This window comes from Catharus ustulatus, chromosome 1 (genome assembly GCF_009819885.2).
Source record: "Catharus ustulatus isolate bCatUst1 chromosome 1, bCatUst1.pri.v2, whole genome shotgun sequence".
Taxonomy (NCBI): Eukaryota; Metazoa; Chordata; class Aves; order Passeriformes; family Turdidae; genus Catharus; species Catharus ustulatus.
In genome coordinates this window covers 133,021,151-133,040,740 of record NC_046221.1, presented here as the reverse complement: position 1 = coordinate 133,040,740, position 19,590 = coordinate 133,021,151, and the positions used below count along the sequence as shown (strand labels likewise).

At 37.4% G+C, this 19,590-nt stretch overlaps 1 protein-coding gene across 5 annotated transcripts in view; it reads right to left on the bottom strand.

Annotated features, from left to right (window-relative positions):
- RALYL (RALY RNA binding protein like) overlaps positions 1-19,590 on the bottom strand; it is a 381,123-nt gene that overhangs the window by 14,056 nt on the left and 347,477 nt on the right. For 4 of the 5 annotated variants that reach the window (XM_033058427.1, XM_033058421.1, XM_033058435.1 and 1 more), the window contains 2 exons: positions 12,242-12,355; positions 7,637-7,815 (listed from right to left, as the gene is read on the bottom strand). In XM_033058427.1, coding sequence (XP_032914318.1) covers positions 7,637-7,815; positions 12,242-12,355 — 293 coding nt within the window. The remainder of the gene's footprint in view (positions 1-7,636; positions 7,816-12,241; positions 12,356-19,590) is intronic. The other variant, XM_033058443.1, reaches the window with a different exon arrangement.

Here is a 19,590-nt window from a genome sequence, read left to right as displayed (position 1 = left end):
TAAAAAAATGAGTTTGCTTATTTGCTTTACAAAAATGCAATTACAGTCAGGAAAATCTAGTAGAAAGAGACACAAAACACATGGTAACATTGCCTGCATTTTCTGCAGGTTCCCATGTGATCCCATGTGTACGGGATAGGATTTAAATAACAATTAGAAAAACATTATGTAGTCATCCATAAACCAGTAACCTGGTTTAAATGCTGAACCCCACTTAGGAAATCTTCCTCTGATAAATTGACTGCCAGGAAAAATGGGGAGGAGGAGCTGCTGGCAAGGTCCTTCCAATGACTCATGTAACAGTGGGTGAACAGCAAACACGTCTCCTGTGCTACTGCATATATTAAATATAAAAAAAGGGCATGTCAGGAAGTTTCTTACAATTTTTGATTTCATGGCATGCTTTTATTACTTTCTCCATTTTTTCAGTCGCAGGTTATTAGATTTACTGCAGCTGTGGAAGGTACAAGGAATTATTATCTGTCGGGAATGGTGCCCCTAATGACTTCCTTAGGTTGCTCAAGTACAAACATCTTGCACTGATATTTATCAAGTGAACACAATCTTTCACCTCTTCATTTGTCTTAGGAATGAAGAGCATCATGTTCCCCTGACACTGAATGCAAGATTTCAATGAATGGTAAGCACAATAGAAAATACAAAATTTTGCATAATCGTAGCGATTTTTAAAGTACGCTGAATGAGATTTCTGGCACAAAATTGCTTCAACCATTGCTGTTAAGAAGTTTTGGCCTTTATTTTCTAAGTAGTATCCTGTACAAGTGCACTCAGCTGCAAGTTGTCAGAATAACTACTGATCTTTTTGACAAGCCTAATCAGCCTAATTTGGCTGATAATAGAAGAGTCAGTCTTGTCTGCCCTGATGCTGCGGATTGAAAAAACATGCATCTAAATGGACATTGAAAAATCTAGTTAAATTACAATAATAAATTAAGTACTATCAATAGTATCACACAGTCACATATTTGATTAACCTTACTGTTTGAAATATGCAAAACTGGGTTTAAACTAGATGAAATTCATCAGATAAATTTTAGTTCTTTTCCTGTAGATTTTGTTTTACTTTCTGCAGAGTATTTTCATTGTTGAATTCCATACAAAATAATTAAAGCAAGGAAAGTTTCAAAGTTTCAGACAGATTTGCTATTAAATTAATTTCCCTTTAGCTACTTATAGGAGGGGTGTGATGCATACAATCAACCCCTTAACCAAACTAGCAGCAATTTGGTTCAGACTCCAAAGGAGGTAAAGGCCTGAGCCATAGCCCAGACAGCCAAAAACACCTCTAGCTGCAATCTGAAGACCCACAAAGGCAAAGAGTGGCACTGGGAGCATTGGTTTGAGTGATGTTGGAACACCCTTCATGCAATTACACACGAAGAGCAGGTAGCCTTTCAAAGTCTCATTTATCAAGGAACAAAGAAAGTTGTGGGTGCAAGGAATCTCATGGAGACCTTTTCCATTGCATGTATAATTTGATTACAATCCAGCCACATTATTCCACAAATCTGACAGCCTAATGGGCCTTCTTTGAGCTCCCTCAGCCAAGCAGCCTGGCAGCATAGTGCTGGTTTCCCCTTGAGCTGGGATGTCTCTCAAGGCTTTTTCTTGAAGCAGAAGGAACATTTACCAATGGCAGATGTTTGGGAAGTGACTGATACTATTCAAAACCTTTTAGCATGGCAACTCTAATTTGTGCCTTGGTGGTTTTGAATCATTGTTAAAGTGATTGTGCCATACAGTACTATAGTGAACCTTACCACTGAACCTTGGCTAAGTTACTCTTTTACATCATATTAAAACCACTTTTGCTAATACCTTTGGTAGTGTACCTGTCAGCAATCTAAATCAACCATTTGCGACAAGAGGGAAATGTTTTTGATGAGCTTTGGCCACTGTGCTATTTGGTTCCATTGATTTAAATGGTAATTGCATCAATTTCTACACTAAACGTAGCTATTATTATATCATTATGGTTTTACTTTTGCATAATGAAAATCAGTGCAGCAAGAGGATTATCCTGAGTTTTATGTCTGTGGCAGTTTCTGGTATTAATATTTGAAACATTATTCTCTATCAGATGTTAGAAACAAATTTGATAGGCTGAAAACATTCCGTGTGGAGGTGGATAAAAGGACAAGAGCAAAAAATCAAATACCCTTGAGAGGTAAATGCAACTGAAATATACATAATAGAAAGGGAACTATAATTGTTGTTGAAATAACTACTGTAAATCTACATTGTAATCAGAACTGGGCCTTTTATAGTCTCTGTATCTTTGGTTCTAAAATAATTTAATAAAAATGCCTCTTAAGACATCTCATTAAAGTTGACTCATTATTGTGGAACTCCCATCTAATAATGCTTGTCTGGCTTCATTATTTTTAGCACAGCTACACCAGCATAAAAACAATGCTGTGATTGTGAATATATCCTTCAAATTCCAGCCAAGCACTAACCAGTGTCTGATCTGAGTTATTACACCATAAATCTACTGTATTTGCACCACATACTCTACCAGAAAAGAGTTTTCTGTACTGAATGCTTAACTACTGAATCACTACCGCGCCATTAATATTATAGTTATTTACTATGAAAGGTTGACAATTTGATAGGAACTATTATTCTCAGGCAATGTAATACAGATATGCGTGCTTGTGCATAATTCATTACAGTTAATTATTTTGTTGGTATTTTATTAAGCATTGGCTAAAAGTGTTTTGTTGTTTTTAGTTTTTTTTCCCCCCAAATCTATGATACTTCAGGCTTTCAGTGAAGTAACTTGTAGCTACTTGTTTTATTTACAAATTAAGTGCTTCCTCAATGATCTATTAAAACCCTTTGAAACAAATTCAGAGAAAATATATGAAATATTCTGGGTCTGCACTGGGTTGTCCTTGTGCTAAATCAGGAGAATTAGGGAACGACCAGGCATACTAATTCAGAAATGTTCTTCCTTCAATCTTTCAGCCAGGCTGCGCAATATTAATGCTATTTCTAGTGAGAAAGGACTTGTTATAGAGGGATTGAGGACAAGCTGCTTCTCAGATATTATAACGCTGGACTGTGTTGCAAAGGCCACTTTTCTGTTTTCCCCTGTGCAACCACAGGAGTAATAAAAGATTATTTGTTTTCCTTTCTACTAGTTACAATTTCAAACTATGGCAGATGCACAAAACCTGCTTGATATCACTGGAGATTTGTGTTCGGGTAATCTGTGACCTGTTTGTGATTTGTGCATGAACTTAATTTAGTAAAAATTAAGATCTTTCTTCATGAGAGCCCATTTACCGTAAAATGGGACAGGTGTTGCAACTGTGTGTTGTCTTTGTCACAACACTGTTGAGTTTAGATTAAAAGGAATGCACTAGGAAGGAACACAGAAATTTTAAGTTCATTGCTACTAGAAACTGTTCAATGTTAGGAGTGGAATGAAAACTTGAATTATGGGTCCAGTAAAATCCAGGATAACCAACTACTTGTTTTTTTACCTAAAAGGAGCAAAGGAAATAGACCTGAAGTTTTCAATCCCTCTCACTACCTCTGATGGTCAGTTAAGTGATTCAGTTAAGTGACATCAATTGTAAAGTAAGCTCAGGAGCTGCATAATAAACCAGTGACTATTACATATATATAGAACTACAAAATACGCATGTCCTTGTACAGGAGGGAGTGAGAAGCAGTGTGAGAGCATGTGGATGAAAGTTTATGGCACACTTCACTGAGCAAGTTGAAGCCAGCTCTTTAATATATACATAGATGGATCATGTTTCTCAGATCACCTTTTAGAGAACTCTTCAGTATAAAATTCAGCAAAATTCTCTAGGAATTTTCCTAAGGAGATCCCTTAAGCCGGAGTGTCTGAACACTGGAGATATTTACTGAGAGACACTTTTGGGCAAATAGTACAAAAGAGACTTTCTCGAGAGGTGATGTTTGATGATTGCAGCAGGTGCTTCAAATGCATCATGTCTTGAATCGGAGTTCAGATGGGCAATCAAGTTATTGCTGCATAAAACTTTTTCACACTTTAGCTGATCCATAATGACTTTTTGTGGGCATATCTTTAGTCATAGAAAATTACAATTCAAGGTTGAACATCCCGGTCTAGATGGCGGCTGAAGAAGGTGTGCAGTTGTTAAGTATGATGTTGTTTTTTGTGTGCAGCCAGGCAGACAACTGAAGAGGCTGAAGGGTTCTTAAATCCATGCCTGGCTTAGACTGTGTCTTTCTTTACAGTTGATCTAGGCTAAAAGCAGGCATGAGGACAGCTGCCCTCACTCAGTTTATATGCAGTAACCTGTTCCTCCCAATAGATAGTGTGCGAATTTAGAGAACTGATCCTACCACTCAAACCCACAGCATGCATCCTGCATACTCACTTAGCTGGCAAATTAGAATTAAGACAGAAATATATTTTTGAGTCCTCTGCTGCAAAGACAGAGATCCACATATACGGATTCAGAGGCTCTACTCTGGCAGCACCTGGACTTTGGCAGTGGGTATGACCTTTGTTGAACACCTCCCTTTATTGACAGCCTGCAATTCTGTTCAGCACACCTGCAGCAGGTTTTGTGAAATGAGCTGGCAGAAGATTTACACATAAATCTGAAGAACTCTCTAAAGGTCAAGAGAGAAATTTAAGTAATTTTCCTCTTTTCCTCTATTAATATTTTTTATACTAGTGGACTCACTGTTAAATTTTCCTGCTGAAATTACTTCAGGGCATTAGCTTTGCCCATTTAAATACTTTTCTGTTTCCTCTGCTGGTCTTAGTGGCGAATGAAAATATTTTCTTAATCATTGTCTTAAATTCCTTACCACTATATTTGGAAATGATCATAGATTTCATTTTTAAAAAGCCTTTTGGAGGATTTTATTTAAAATTCCAAGTCCAATGTTACTATTTTACACACAGTAAAGTACATTTTTCTTATGTGGAAAGTTTTGGTTACTTTTGTCACATTTAACAACTTTAATTCTTGACCTTTCTTTTTTTTTTTCCTCAAAAGATTTGTAACTGGCTCCATTCCAAAATTACATATTTGCTTTTAGCTTTTTTTTCTCTAAATAACTTATCTTCTATAAAACAGAAGAATCTGTTAGGACATGCTTTATAACAAGCTTATATATCTACTTTACTTTTCAAAAGACAGAGGGCAATTTTAGATAAGAGGACATAGAATAGGTAGAAGCAGACTGAATTCCCAAGAATTTCTACAGGAGTATTCACTATATAATTGGTAGCATTGTTACTGTCTGTCCCTTTACAGAGCTGTCAAAAATTGGAGTAGAAACTAAAGCTTGTAGGAATTAGTGAGTATATCTACATGAATATATGTCAGTATGAAATAGTCTAAATTAAAATATGCATCAAAAATTACCATCTTCATATCATATCATATGGCTGACTGTTTGCAAAAACTATAAAGGAAAGATACATATTTCAATTTATAATTGCCTTTCTGTGGAAAACACCCATACCCTGAGATTTCTTTAAAGCAATCCTTTGCTGATCAATCCTTTATCCTACCCATTGCAGGTTTGCATTCACTAATCTCCCTAGGCTTTGCAAAAGGAAGTGTCATTATCACATCACAGCAGGCAGGAGAGTTAAGGTGAAGTAGCCTCTTCCAAAACTTGATGGAAATGGCAAGGGAGGATGAAAAGAACAGGGATTTTACATGAGTGACAATCTTAATTGTAAGCTTTAAAGTCTACAGTATTGCCAGCTTCTCAGCTAGAAGGTCCCAGCCTTTGGGAAGGTGGAAGGCATGAGGGTGACTGGCTCCACTGCCCTGGCACTGCACCAGGCTGCACCTGGCTGAGATGATGCACAGAAGTCGTCTTCCTTGGCCTTTCCTTGTACCATCCTGTTGGGATGGGGGGGATGCCACTCATGCTAGGATGTAATGCAGAGGACACCACTCTCCACATGCAGTGAGCCACCTCCTCTCATCACTCATGCACTTAGTGATGACATGCAAAGAAACTGGAGCTGGTTCCCCACGTGCCTCAGATGTGTGTCAGACCTCTGAGCTGTCTTTGGAGCTGTGTCTGCAACGCACTGTACCTCTACTAATTCCATAGCATAAGTCTTGGAAAGGCTTTTAACTTGGAAGTAGTGGTGTGCAAATGTGGCTGTGCCAATTCCAGAGTTTCACTGCTAATGAATTCTTCCTGTGCTGCTTGCATTATAGAGCCTTTCCTGCTGAGGCCTTCGATAGATGAAAAAATTCTTCTACTTTTTGTGTCATATAGTGTGGATATATGTCAAATATGTCAAATCCACAGGGTGAAATAACAGCATTGAGCAATCAGAGTCTAATGCACTGTATGTTAACATCCCCACTTAGTTGTCTGTAATGGAGAGGCTGGTGCCTCATAAGTCAAAACCCACCTTTCCTGTTAAAATGTGGCCACCCCTATTGCTAAAGTCACTTCAGCTGATCAATTTGATATTAGCCATGGTGGGAGATTATATCTACAAATATTTGTTAATTACAAAATGTCAACTCCCTACAAATTCTGAGTGACAGCTTCTTACTTCATATCTGAAGAGAACCTGTCTCTTTAAGAACAACAGATAATGTCATCTGTTCTACATTACATGTAAAAAGATGAGGGAATTCAGGTTTTAGTAGCTTCTTCTGGGAATAATGCTATTCAGGATATAGAAATTCAATATATATATATAAATTCAAGATAGGCTGTCTAACTGGACACAAACCTGAAAATTACAAGTAGATTTAAACTGCATTTGCAGTAAGCAAACTACTGGTTATTCACATGCTCTGTTACTCCAGACTTGCTGTTGATTCTGCTGGGTCCCTTGCTGACTGACTTCTGCTGCTTCACTAAAAGATTTTTACTCTACACACATGATTAAATATTTTTCAAATGCAAGCAATGACAATGAGCAAGAAAAGATCTTTCAGCTCAAAGCAGAATAAGAAAACCAGGAAGAGAGGGAGTGTATTATAAAGGCTAAATGACCGTGACAGTTCCTTTCTAATTAGGAATGTATAGGAAGGTAAAAATCTGACAGTCTAAGTATTTTTTAATATTGCTCCAGAAGAATTTAGGAGTTTAGCACCATAATGGGTATTTCATGAAAGGTGCAACCTCAGGCTGAAAACCCAAACATTTCTTAAGGAGAAATCCTTCCATCAAAAAATTCTGTGCCAGCAATAGAGCCTGCAGAGTATAAACATGGAAGATAGAGACTCAGGACTGTGGAAAGCACATGTTCAATAATGAAAAAGTTCACCATTTTAGAATCTTATTTAATTTTGAAAAGCAGCAGTCAAAAAAGGAAAAGAAAAACCAGCCCACTACATTTTTACATATATAAAATTATAAATGTAAACCAATTTAAACTACATTTTATTTCCTTCCTAACATCACCAAATGTAGTAAAAAAAATATTTGTCTTGTTTCTGCTCAGAGTTTCCTATGCTTAATTGATATTACAGTGTATGAGGAGTATAGGTCTAGGCAATAGTTTCAGAACATCACAGTGCTGCTGTGAGCTTATTTTGTTAATCCAGACTGTTGGTTCTCTGTGGTTACTTGTAGGAACCGTATAGACAGACATGTCATGATTATTCCTTACCAGCTCATTGCTGCCATCCTCATCAAAATCCTCCTCTATCCCATCAGTCATATCTTCTCCATCCCCATCTGCATCTGGCCCTCCTTCAATTGGCTCTTCCGTAGAGTTATCTGCATTCTCTGATATGCACTCCTCTTGAATCAAATCAGCATTATCTTCCATTTGTTTCTTTTGGGCTTCTGTAAGGAAAACATACTCTATAGAGATTCAGTAACCTTTCCTATTGGTGGCTCTGCAGAAGAAACCTAAGCTTCCATCTCCAGATGTGCTAGCTTTGTAAAATTCTGTGTGATAATGTCTTCCAGGCAAATATGATTGAAATTTTTTCTTTCAAAAATTAGTGCATAAATAAATCGCAATATCAATATGGTGATCCACCCCATCTATGCCATGCAGTGGATGAAGGCTTGATTTACCAATTGATCCAGATTTTTGATTTTCTGTACTTGACTTTGCCTTGGAATACAATTGCCATAGTCACCAGTTATTTATTCATGTGCAGCCAGTGAGAAGTACATAAATATCTATGCTCTGTAATTGCCAATAAATGAGCAAGAATTTGTGTGAATTTATTGTGAATATATCTTAACAGCAATAAAGGTAATCAACAAATCCTTTTAGACAGGTCAACATGTTTTTATGGAATAAAGTATCCATTAGTCCTCATTGGTGTAATGTGCTGTAGTAACTGGAGAATGTCCCCCTTCAATGAACCAAATACTGGCTTCCTATATTTTCTGCAAAGTAGAGAAAAGAAAGACCACTTCCATGGAGGCCTGAAGAATCTGTTCTGGTTGGCTGTTCTGGTTCATGTGTTTAGAAAAAGACTGGATGTGGCACTTGGTGCCATGGTTTAGTTGAGGTGTTAAGACATGGGTTGGATTCGGTGATCTTGAAGGTCTCTTCCAACCCAGTTAATCTGTGATTCTGTGACTTCATGAGAGTAGCTCATTGTTGTGAATAGGTATTATGAAACTCTTGGATACGCTGAGGAACTTCATCCAAACAGCAAAAATCCAGAGGAAGATTGATGGAAGAATGACAGAGACAGACTGGCTAGAAGAATGTTTGAAGAATGTAGAAGAAATAATCGGAGTCTTATTCCTGTTCATGTCAGAAACTTATATGAGAAACTTTAAGTACTGAAAATGAATCAGGCCAGAAAATTGGTTGCATGCAGCTAGAAAAACAGTATCAGTCTGGGGGTGATCAATGACAGAATTTCTAGAACAAAATATTTCTTCCTTTGTCAGAGTGGCTGTTTCTGTAACACTAGTAGTTCATTACCTATCTTGTTGGACAACCAGTGGATCAAGTATTGCCTTGAAGCTCTATATTTTTGAAACTCTTTGAGCATATTACTTTTTACCATAAATTATTACCAGCTAAATGTACTATTCAAATTGGATTGCATTTTTCTGTCCCATAGTCTTAAACCAAGACATTTGTTTTACTTTTTGACTTTGCATGTTTGTTTTGCCACTTACATTCATCTCTTTAGTCTTCACCAGTCTTTAGTCCCTCATTTTCAACTTTGCTTACTGAAGAAATAGAAAAATTAAGCTTTCCTCCCTCAGTCTCCTTATGTCTTCAGAAAGATTCTTAAATGTAAAGAATGCAAAGTCATCTGAGACAGCTGCTTCAACACTACAGCAGAAGATTCAGCCCATGGAGCCTTATCTGTAATATGCTCCATACTATGCCATGCTAGTTATAAGTGATTGTGTTACTTGCTTTATGCACAAGGAAATATGAATCGAGTCACCCATGCCTCTGGGCATGCCTCTGACTCTACCATTTCCTGTCTTAAGCCACTTGTGAGGTCACACAGCTCTGGCAATGACAATTGAACCAATTTTGGTTAAGGCTTTTAAAAACAAGGTTGCTGAATTGAAAGAAAATGCATTTAAATGGGAAACTTTCTAAGATACAATTGCTAAAAAATTAGGTCACTTACTGAATTGTCTTAATGAGAACATAGATGGGGTTCTTCAGAGAAGGCTAAAATACCATCTCAGTACCCATCTCTTTTGGGCTCTTCTGAGAACCTAAAGTACCTAACGTTCAGCCTAATTAGAGCCTAATCTCTAATATTACAGGAAGAATATTCTCTAATGATTTTTTTTTTTTAATGTCAGAACAGCTTCTTTTCAGCTTCCTGGTTCAGATTTTTGCAAAAAAAAGAGCTATTTCTACAGTTTTCCTATGCACAGGAAATCCTATTTTCTATATTACCCCTATTAGAAAGATTAGAGTTTGATAATAGAAAAAGCCAGAACATCAGCTATTACTGTAAGGAGAGTTTCCATGTAGCTGTAGGGAAGTAACCAATGTATGCACTGAGCTTGTCCAGCCTGTAACACTACATGCCTCCAGATGTAACAACTTTTAGGATTAAAAATTAAATATTCTTCAGGAGAGGGAGTCAAAAAAACCGAAAGAGCAAGATGATGGCTTGATTTTTACTCTACGTAAATGTGACACAGATCCTTTCCCTGATCCCAGTCTTAGTGTGGCCACACCTTCTGGCAGAGGAAAATAACACTGCCAAACCACAGAGAAAGAGCAAAATAATCTCATCATCTCCCATCTGACACTCTAAATGAAACAGTTCAGCTACTGATGTAGCTTACAGGAATCTTTGTGAACTTGCAGACAAATCACCCAGGCTGCATAACCCTCATCAGCTGAGGAAACTTAAATGGGGTACCACGGTTATAGGTATCTTTGAGGTGTGCTCCTCCTCACACCCTCCAATGAGAGGCAAAGAATACAAGGGATGGGTTCTGCACCTGATGTTTTAAACCATCAATATTTTGAAATAATTTTTTGGTATCTGAGGATATTCATTGCTTGTGTTCAGAAGGCATAAGACTATGACTCAATACAAATCAACATTTTCCTCTTTAAACTATTCAAATGAGATCACTGCAGTCCTTTAGCAAAAGTGAAAATTGGATATCAAAGCACAATGATCTGCAGATTGTTTTGAATAGTAATGGATTTTTTATAAAAGCTCCCCAAGGTAGGGATGCACAGTCAGAGTATTTCAGTTCACAAGTGATTCAATGGTGTGCCTTGCAATTACATCTTCACCAATTATATCAGCTTTTATCCAACTTGCATAAAGTACAAAATAGAATGTAATGAATACATATTGTGCACAGTTCTACTGAAAAAGATAATCACACTTGCTACTAATGGTTTACCTTAGATTTGAAAAAAGCCCTCAATTTTATGAGATAAACTGTAACACCTGGGGGACTGGTCCTTGTCTATCAACTTAGAAAATGATTGTAAAGAAAAGGTAGGTTATTTTTCATTTTTTTTTAAAGTTACTTGGGAACAGCAGGCATCCATATCTAAATTCACACTTTGACTGTGTCAGGTTTGTAACCCTTAACTGCTAATTCCCAGCAATGTTTTAGACAGTCTTGAATTCTCTTTAGGTGTTCTGATGGGTTTTTGGCTTCATGGAACTGACTACTGTCCAGTCACCCAGGCAGTTCTGTGTGTTCTATCACATTTCACACAAAATTCATAAAAAGGTTTTATCACAGAAGGGAGAGGTGAAAAAAAAATTGACTTTTTCATGAGATAAGGCTTCCATTTCCCTGCTGACTCTCACAAAATCAACTCACTGGTATAAAGCTCCTGTAAAAATATATATGTGATCTATAAGGAAATAGCAAAGAAAATGCCATAGATAGGCATAAGAACTGAGTTTGTTTTTATATCTGCTATGGTGAAAATACAATCTTATAACTCTCAGTTAAAGTGCTTTAAAGTGCTGCCAGGTGAGATCATTCATCTAACAAAATGAACACTGCACTGACTTGATTAAATTATAAAGCAAATTATAAATCCAATCCAATATAAAGTATTGGATTTTTTTCATTCTCAAAGTTTGCCAAAACCAAAACTTTTTAAGCCAGAAAAAAGCTAAACTGCAGGTGTAACCAGTTTTACAAAGAGGCCAGAGCTTCACTCTATAAATGAGGTTGGGAAGTACCTCTGGGCTTTCCAAGTCCAATCCCTCTTCAAATCAGGAAGAAACTCAAATTTTGGCCCAGGTCCATGGGTTCTGAGCCCAATGAGTTTTGAATGTTTGCAAGGATGGAGCCAGTACGGTCTCTCTGGCCAACTCACTATACTGCTTAGGTGCATCTCTTTTCCTTATATCAAACATAACATTTTTCCTTGCTTCAAGTTGTGATTATTACCTACAGCTTATTGCTCAGGCAATAATTATTAGTATACACCATCTATTAATCCTTAATGTACCCAGCACAAGCATCCCCATGGTCAAAAACTTCTAGCTTAATTCTGTTCAATCAGTTTTTTAGTGATGTTTTGTTTCCAAAACAACTTGAGAAATTATTTTTTCCTACTGCACCATAAAAACAATTCCTAAATGATGATGCATGTTCTGTGAAGAATATTGATCTATCCTCCCAGTATTTCTACCTGAGAGTTAATTTACCTTGCTTCAGGCCTCCATTAAGTACCAAAATTTCAGAAAGCTTCCGTTCTCTTTAGACTGTCTGCTTGACTGGTAACAAGATTCTAATTAAATTAATTTCATTATAAATGGCTTTTACCTACCTGCTTCAGCTTTTTGCTGCTTTTCAATCTTTTCCAGTCTCCCTAGCAAGGAGTCAATTTTTGTTTTGATTTGAGTTAATTCTTTCTTGATTGTTTGCAACTCATCTGATTTCACTGTGGAAAGAGAGCAAAATGCAAAACATGAAATAAACTATAATTATGGTAACATTCCCTCTCCTAAGCAAAACATGTTCCTTCTTTTTTGTTTGGTAGAAATTCTACTCTCTCATTTTTGTCAGTATTTTCAGAGATTTAGCTTTAAAAATTAACATTATTAGTTAAAAATACAGAATCCTAGAAAACAACAGGATTCTAAGACTTAATGGTAAGACTCCATGTAAGGTGTGTTGCTTGGTAATAATCATTTCAGGAAAAACATCTCAAAAACATCTTCATAAATCCAAGTAATTTTTACTTAAAAACAGCCTACAGTGAAAGAATAATTCAAGTATGATAGACACATCACAGTCTTGCAATGTTGTTTTGCTGGACTATTTTGTAATAATACTGACAATAATAAAAAGATCCCTTACAGTATGTATTTCTCAGCAAGAGTGAATGGTAATATAAGTGCTAGGGCAGCCAGGAATGCAAGATTATGTTCCAGTGAAAAAACTCATTGCAAGAAGTGTCACATTTTGCTGCCTCAGAAGATTTCAGTTCAGTTTCAGTTGGCAATTTCTTGTACTTTTTCCAGCTATGGATGATATATGAAAATATTTATTTTATAATCACATCCAAGGACATGGAGGCATCACCTATAAACAATTAGCTGAAGTTTCCAAACCTTTATTGCACTCCTTTACTCTTCATTTTTGTTTAGTATTGCACTCCCATTGTCTAACCTAAGAAGGAGTAACTACTTCGGAGATATTTTAGCTTCAAAGGAAATAGTGCTGCAGCCCTCATAAATTAACTCATCATTTTGGCATTATCAGAAAGCGTTTTGCTCTCAGAAGGTGGTCCTACAAAATTCATTTTCCCTATCTGTGCTAGGATATCATGTGGAAAAGGTCAAAAGGAGAAAATGGCAACCCTGTGCCCTGTGCTTGCATGGGAGAATAAAGCCATTATAAAGGGCCAGAGTAGCCAACAGAGCTGTCACTCTGACAACTCTTACAGGAAGAAATGGACCATCACCATGAGGAACTGGCAGGGGAAGAGCCCCGAGCTGTGTTACTTCTCCACCACTGCTGTAGGAGGATGTACATTGACTTTGGTGTGTGCATCAAGAGCATGGATACATACAACAGGAGGGTCCTATTAAGCCTGGGAAAAGGGATGCTCTGCTATGAAGAATAACATGTTCCCTTTCTGTGGAAAGGGTCTTCTGGCTGCATCTTGCTGCATCAGTCCTGCTCACTGATCCTTGGACATGTCTGTTATCATGGTGTCTCAGGTAATTTCTATTGGGCAATCAATCTGATAATGAAGTATGAAGACAAGCTATTGCCTACTTCAGTGATAGCTGATGAGTATGTGTTAGCTTATTCTAAACTTGTAGCATATTTACTAAGGTTGAAACCAAAGATTTTTATCTTAGAGTTTGGGCCATGTGCACTATAGTATGACATGTCACCTAAAGGCAGTAGGTTGCTATATGTGGTAATGCACTTGTTTAATCGTGCTCATATTGAGAAATTGAATTATCTCACAGTATAGGCCGAAATCTCTGATCTCACATTGGATGAACAGAAGGACTTAAAGAAAAAAGCATAAAACTAAACTTTGTGCTCAACTCATATATGCTATATGGAATTATTTCATGTATTTATAGAGTGAGGGTTTAAAATGTTCTTAGAGAACTAACGGGTCACTCTCCAATCCCACAGATCTGAAACAAAATGTTAAGATTTTGACAACTGTATATTTAGAAGGTTACTGATTCCCCAGGGGCAGTGGCTGTTCCATGTTGGAATAGCAAGGTAGCTCAGAATCAGAGTGAAAGGGTGTGAACTGCTCCAATGGGGAATGCTAAGTGCTGGCAGCAACCCACTACAAAGCCTGTTGGCAACACATTCCGTGCAGCCGAATGTGTGTCAAGGATGCTCCCTTGACTGGCAAACTGCAGGCTGGCCAGGCCCAAAAGGTCAGACTCAGAAGTGACACTGCAAGGGACCTAATGGTATTTGTTTCCAGTCTACTAAGCAAAGCAGAGTACATTTGCACATCTGAGTTTGACAAGGAAACAGGCACATGCATATAGTGCTGCTGCTCAACTCAGGTCTGCTGCACAGGGGCTTCCATGTGCTGTCTCTGGAAAAACTAGGCTGGGAAGAAAATGGCACCAGAAGGAACAAGAAAACAAGGAGGATTCAAGGAATAAACCCCAGCGGACAAGGGCAGGGGGGTGCTGGGTAACAGATGACTGAACATGAGCCTCTCTGTGTGCAGGTGGCCAAGATGGCCAGCGGCGTCCTGGCCTGTATCAGCAATAGTGTGGCCCTCATGACCAGGGCACTGATTGTCCCTCTGTACTTGGCACTGGTGAGACACCTTGAGTGCTGGGTCCAGTTCTAAACACCTCAGCTGAAGAAAGACTGAGGTACTGGAGCGAGTCCAGAGAAGGGCAATGAAGGCAATGAGGCTGGTGAAAGGTCGAGGAGGTAATTCATATGAGAAATGTTTGAGGGAGGTGGGGTTGTTTAGCCTGGAGAAAATGAGATGGGGGAGACCTTATCACTCCCCACAGCAAACTGAAAGGAGGTTTTAGATAGGTGGGAGGTGTCCACTTCTCCAAGATAACCAGTGATAGAGCTAGAGGACATAGCCTCAAGCTGTACCAGGGGCGGTTCAGGTTGGATGTTAGAAGTAATTTCTTTATGGAAATGGTTGTTAAACATTGGAAATTACTGCCTAGGGAGTCACCACCCCTGGAGGTGTTCAAGAAACCGCTGTCTGACATTTAGTGCTATGGCCTAGTTGACAAGGTGGTGATCAGTTAAAGGCTGAACTGGATTATGTGGAAGTCTTTTCCAATCTAAATGATTCTATGATTCCATGATCATAGAGCAATTTGCTTGAAGTTAACACTAAAAAGGACAGAAAGAAAAAAAAAGAATCTGAACAATTCTGAACAAATTCCAAACTTACAGTTTCCAACATTGTGATGGTGTAATTACTTGAATTGCTTATTGTTTTACCTTGCAGAGGATTATACAAGTCTTCAAAATTATGCTCCTAGACAAATTCCACTCTCAATTATAGTGTAGTGGGTATGTCTGTAGTAACCAGCAATTACCAAAGACAAATTATGAAGGATCCTGATGAAAAATAAGTTGAGCATGAGCCAGATCTTTTCCTTGTCACAGTTTAACTACATCCAGCAACTAAGCACCACACAGTTTCTCACTTCCCTCCAACACCCAGAAGGATTGGGGGAAGAAAATAAGGAGGGTAAAAGGGAGAAAACTCATAGGTTGACATAAGAACAGTTTATTAATTCAAATACAATATAATAATAATAATAATAATAATAATAATAATAATAATAATAATAATAATAATGAAAAGGAAAAGGAAAACAACAGAGAAAGAAATAAAATCCAAGGAATAAAACCAGTGCAAATGAAAACACCAACTGACAGGTACCCTGAACAAGCCCTGGCCAGCTTTCCCCTTAATTTGTTGTTGAAGATGATGCCGTGGTCTGGAACACTCCTTTGGCCATCTGGGGTCACCTGGCCCAGGTGTGTCCCCTCCCAGTTCCTTGTGCACCTGCTCATTGGTGGGGTGGGGTGAAGCAGAGCAGGACTTGACTCTGTGTAAGCTCAGCAGTAACAGAAACATCCCTGTGTCGCCAACACTCTTTCCAGCACAAATCCACAACACAGCCCCATAGTAGCTCCTGAGAAGTAAGTTGACTCTGCCCCAGCCAAACCCAACACACCACTCTACCCAACACTTGTGAGTCCACACCTGGAGCACTGTGTCCACCTTTGGGCTCCCCAGTACAAAGGGGAATGAAGAAGACAAAGCCAGACTCTTTTCAGTAAACCGAACTGACACACCAAAGACCTTTGGCATAAATTAAAGCATGTGAAGTTTCATCTGAACACAAGAATTTTAATTTTTCTTTCCATGGTCAGACAAAGTCCTGGGAAATCTGCTTTGCAGGGCACTTGTACCAGAGGAGTTCCAGAGGTGCCTTCCAAACTCAAGCATTCTGTGAGTTTGAGATAGCACTTGGGAAGAACTTCAGGCTTTTAAAGCAATGTTATGACAAAGATAAAATGAAAATATTATAAATTATGTGCTCCAAGTGTCCATATAAATTCTCCTTTTTTGAGTATATAAATTCTCCTTTAAACCTTTTTTTTTTTTTTTAAATTAATCTCAGGCAAGAAATAAAGCTGTTGATAAAGATAACAGCAGAGCTGCATGTATCCAAAATATCTGTTCATCTGCTTTTGAGCATTAGAGTAGGAAAATAAAGCAACTTCCATTTTGGGAATTTTTCCCAATTAACAGATAAATAAAGTTAAGCAGATAACAGAAATGCATGTATTGAAATGGAGAATAATTACTATGAAATTAGTAATGGCTAAATATCTTCAACTCTGATGCAAAAATGTAAATAAACAGGTAAAATTTGCTGATGACATGAAATTCAGAGTAAACTGGAATGGAAGAAAAGGTCAGGTGATTTTAAGGAATATTACTTTAGAAAAATGATGAGATTTCACTGAAAAAAACCCCAACACTTAACAGCAGAAGTCCTACTCTTTGCACCAAGGCTCATCAGCAGAACAAGTGACAGAATTATCCTTGAGTTGATAACAGACTATCACTATATGCAACCATGAGAAGGAAAATGCAGTGCTAGAGTGTGTCAAATGAGGTATTGCTAAAGATGGGGAAGTGTATTGTCTTTGTATGAGGACCTGTACAAGTTGAACTACTGAATTCTAGCAGGTACATGTGGAGAACAGCTGTGAAGATGACCATAAAAATGGAAAGCCTTTAATGTGACAGAAGTGGTTTTCTTGTTTGCTGAAGACAAGAAAAGGTAAAAACAAATAACACTTTTATGCTATGACGGTGTTGGAACAAAAAAAAAGAATATATACAGATGAGAAACAAACTAAGCTGCAAATTATAAGAAACAGAAAAAATCCAAACCCTAACTACTTTTAAGATGTGTCTTAAAGCATTAGATGATGCCACCACTTGCAAGAGTAAGAAATTTGATTCAGTGATCCTTTCCAGCCCTCTGTGGCCGCCTAGAATGCATCTTTCATTGAAACATCTAACACCAAAGGAGACTACCACATCCAGTACATAATAAGAGGTATAAAATCAAGGAAAATCACATTTTTAAAAATGAAAGTGCTACTGTTGAACTACAACTTTTTTTGTGAAACATATTTTGCTGCAAACTGATTCATCCACAAAGCATGATCCAGATTTCTTTGGGAAGAAACATCATGCTTTTTTATCTAAGCCCTTAATGCTTAATACAAAATATTGTATCATATTTTACTTTAGAAATCACTGAAAAATGGATCAGCTGATGAAGCTAAAGTCTATGACTCAAAATTAATTCATTTAAAGACATAATCCAATACCTATTTTAACGTATTAAGTGTCTACTCCTTAATTTCAAGCACACAGAGTACAAAAGACTTGATTGATATTTTCCTCCTGACTGCAGATGTGTAAAATGAAAGTGAATACCCTGAGAGCTTTAATTTCTACATTATAATAAAAAGTAGTTATTCCCAGCTCTATATAGCAATTTGAATGTACTGCTTTGTACCATTAACATGAAGAACTGCTATGTGTGATTTACCCATCAACATGTTTAATTTTGTGAGTTACTTCTGGTTATTTGAAAATGCTAATTTATGTTTCTCTAGTCTTTGGAATTAAAAAAAAACCCAAAATATTGATAACTGTTCCTGAAAAAATTATTGATTTAGGAAAGAAAGCAGATCTTCCTAATGTATTTTAAGTTTTGGAAGCAAATTTAAAACATATTTTGTCACTTTTTGGTCAAACAGGAGTTTACTGTGCTGGTAGGTATTATTTTTGCAGATGTGCTCACCAATGAAGAAGGCATTTTTGATTCTATGTTTTTGTAACACCTTTGCACAACAATAAACTTCTGCCTTGGCATTTCTGTTTTTCAGAAGTGAGTGCTTTTGATTCTGGTGATTTCACTTAGGGGTCTCCTCTGTTCTGACCTTTAATATGACATGTGGGGTTCAATTTCTGGATCCAGTCTGAGTGTGAGCAGTTATGTCTATGAGATTTCTATTTACATCGGAAAGGTCTCTTAGGGAAAGTGATCTGATGAGAGTTTTGCTGTATGCGGGTGAAATCTTCCAAGCATAGTCAATACCATTTTGACATTGCTGATTCTAAACTTGCAATTAAGGTGTTTTATGGTTTTACATTTCATTAAAACTCACAATAGCTTCCTTCCCACGAATGACATGTTTCTTCTTATTGAAGAAATCCTTTGTTTACTTAACAGTAAATTAACATTAGAACTGACAGTGAATTAGTTCAAGGGATTCAGATTAGCAGTGTAGAGTAAGGGGCTACAAAATATTAAATAGCTTCCTCCCACTATTCAATATAACCAACTTTTCCAAGAAAATGGCAAAAGAAGTTGCAAAACAAACCTTCTCTACTTTCTTAATTGAAGTTCTAAGGGAATGGCTCCTCTATTTCACTGATAAAGGTTTTATAATAAGCTGATAACATTCCTGTCCAAGTCAACAAAATCAAATTTCTACATTTATGATGGGTTGACTGGAACTCACAAAAAGAGAAGTAATTCTGTGGGAAAATTAGGCATGAAAATCCATATGCTGTGTGTCTGACTCCTTTTAGAGGTGTGCTGCATGCAGAAAGAATATTGTGTGCAATTTATTTCCTCACAATAAAAAATTGCTACATTTTTTCCAATTGTTGTTGCAATGAGGAATGTTGAGGATAGAAACCTAACAAAGGACAAAATGCCAGCCCACGTTTTCAGTGATGCATCTTGCAGCTCTCCCTTCAGTTAAAGAGCTGGACCCAAGGGTGATCTTGTCACCTAGAGATCTAAGACTGACTCCTTTAGAATTCAGATCACACCTGAATACATTGAAGGATACCTCCACTGGGGCATAACTGTCTTTTTGGATCTGGCCACTCCTGATTGCACTTCTGTTAAATAATTTACAGTTTCTGCAATATTTGCCATATTCTGCAGGCAGTCTTTCGGAAATCTTATAAGAAGTGCCTGTGTATGCTTGGACTAGGGCTGAATCCTATAATCTATGCTATGCATTATTTTAGTGCTGATACAGTATTACAAAACATTTTCTGAAAGAGAGAAGAAAGCAAGCAAATTTTGC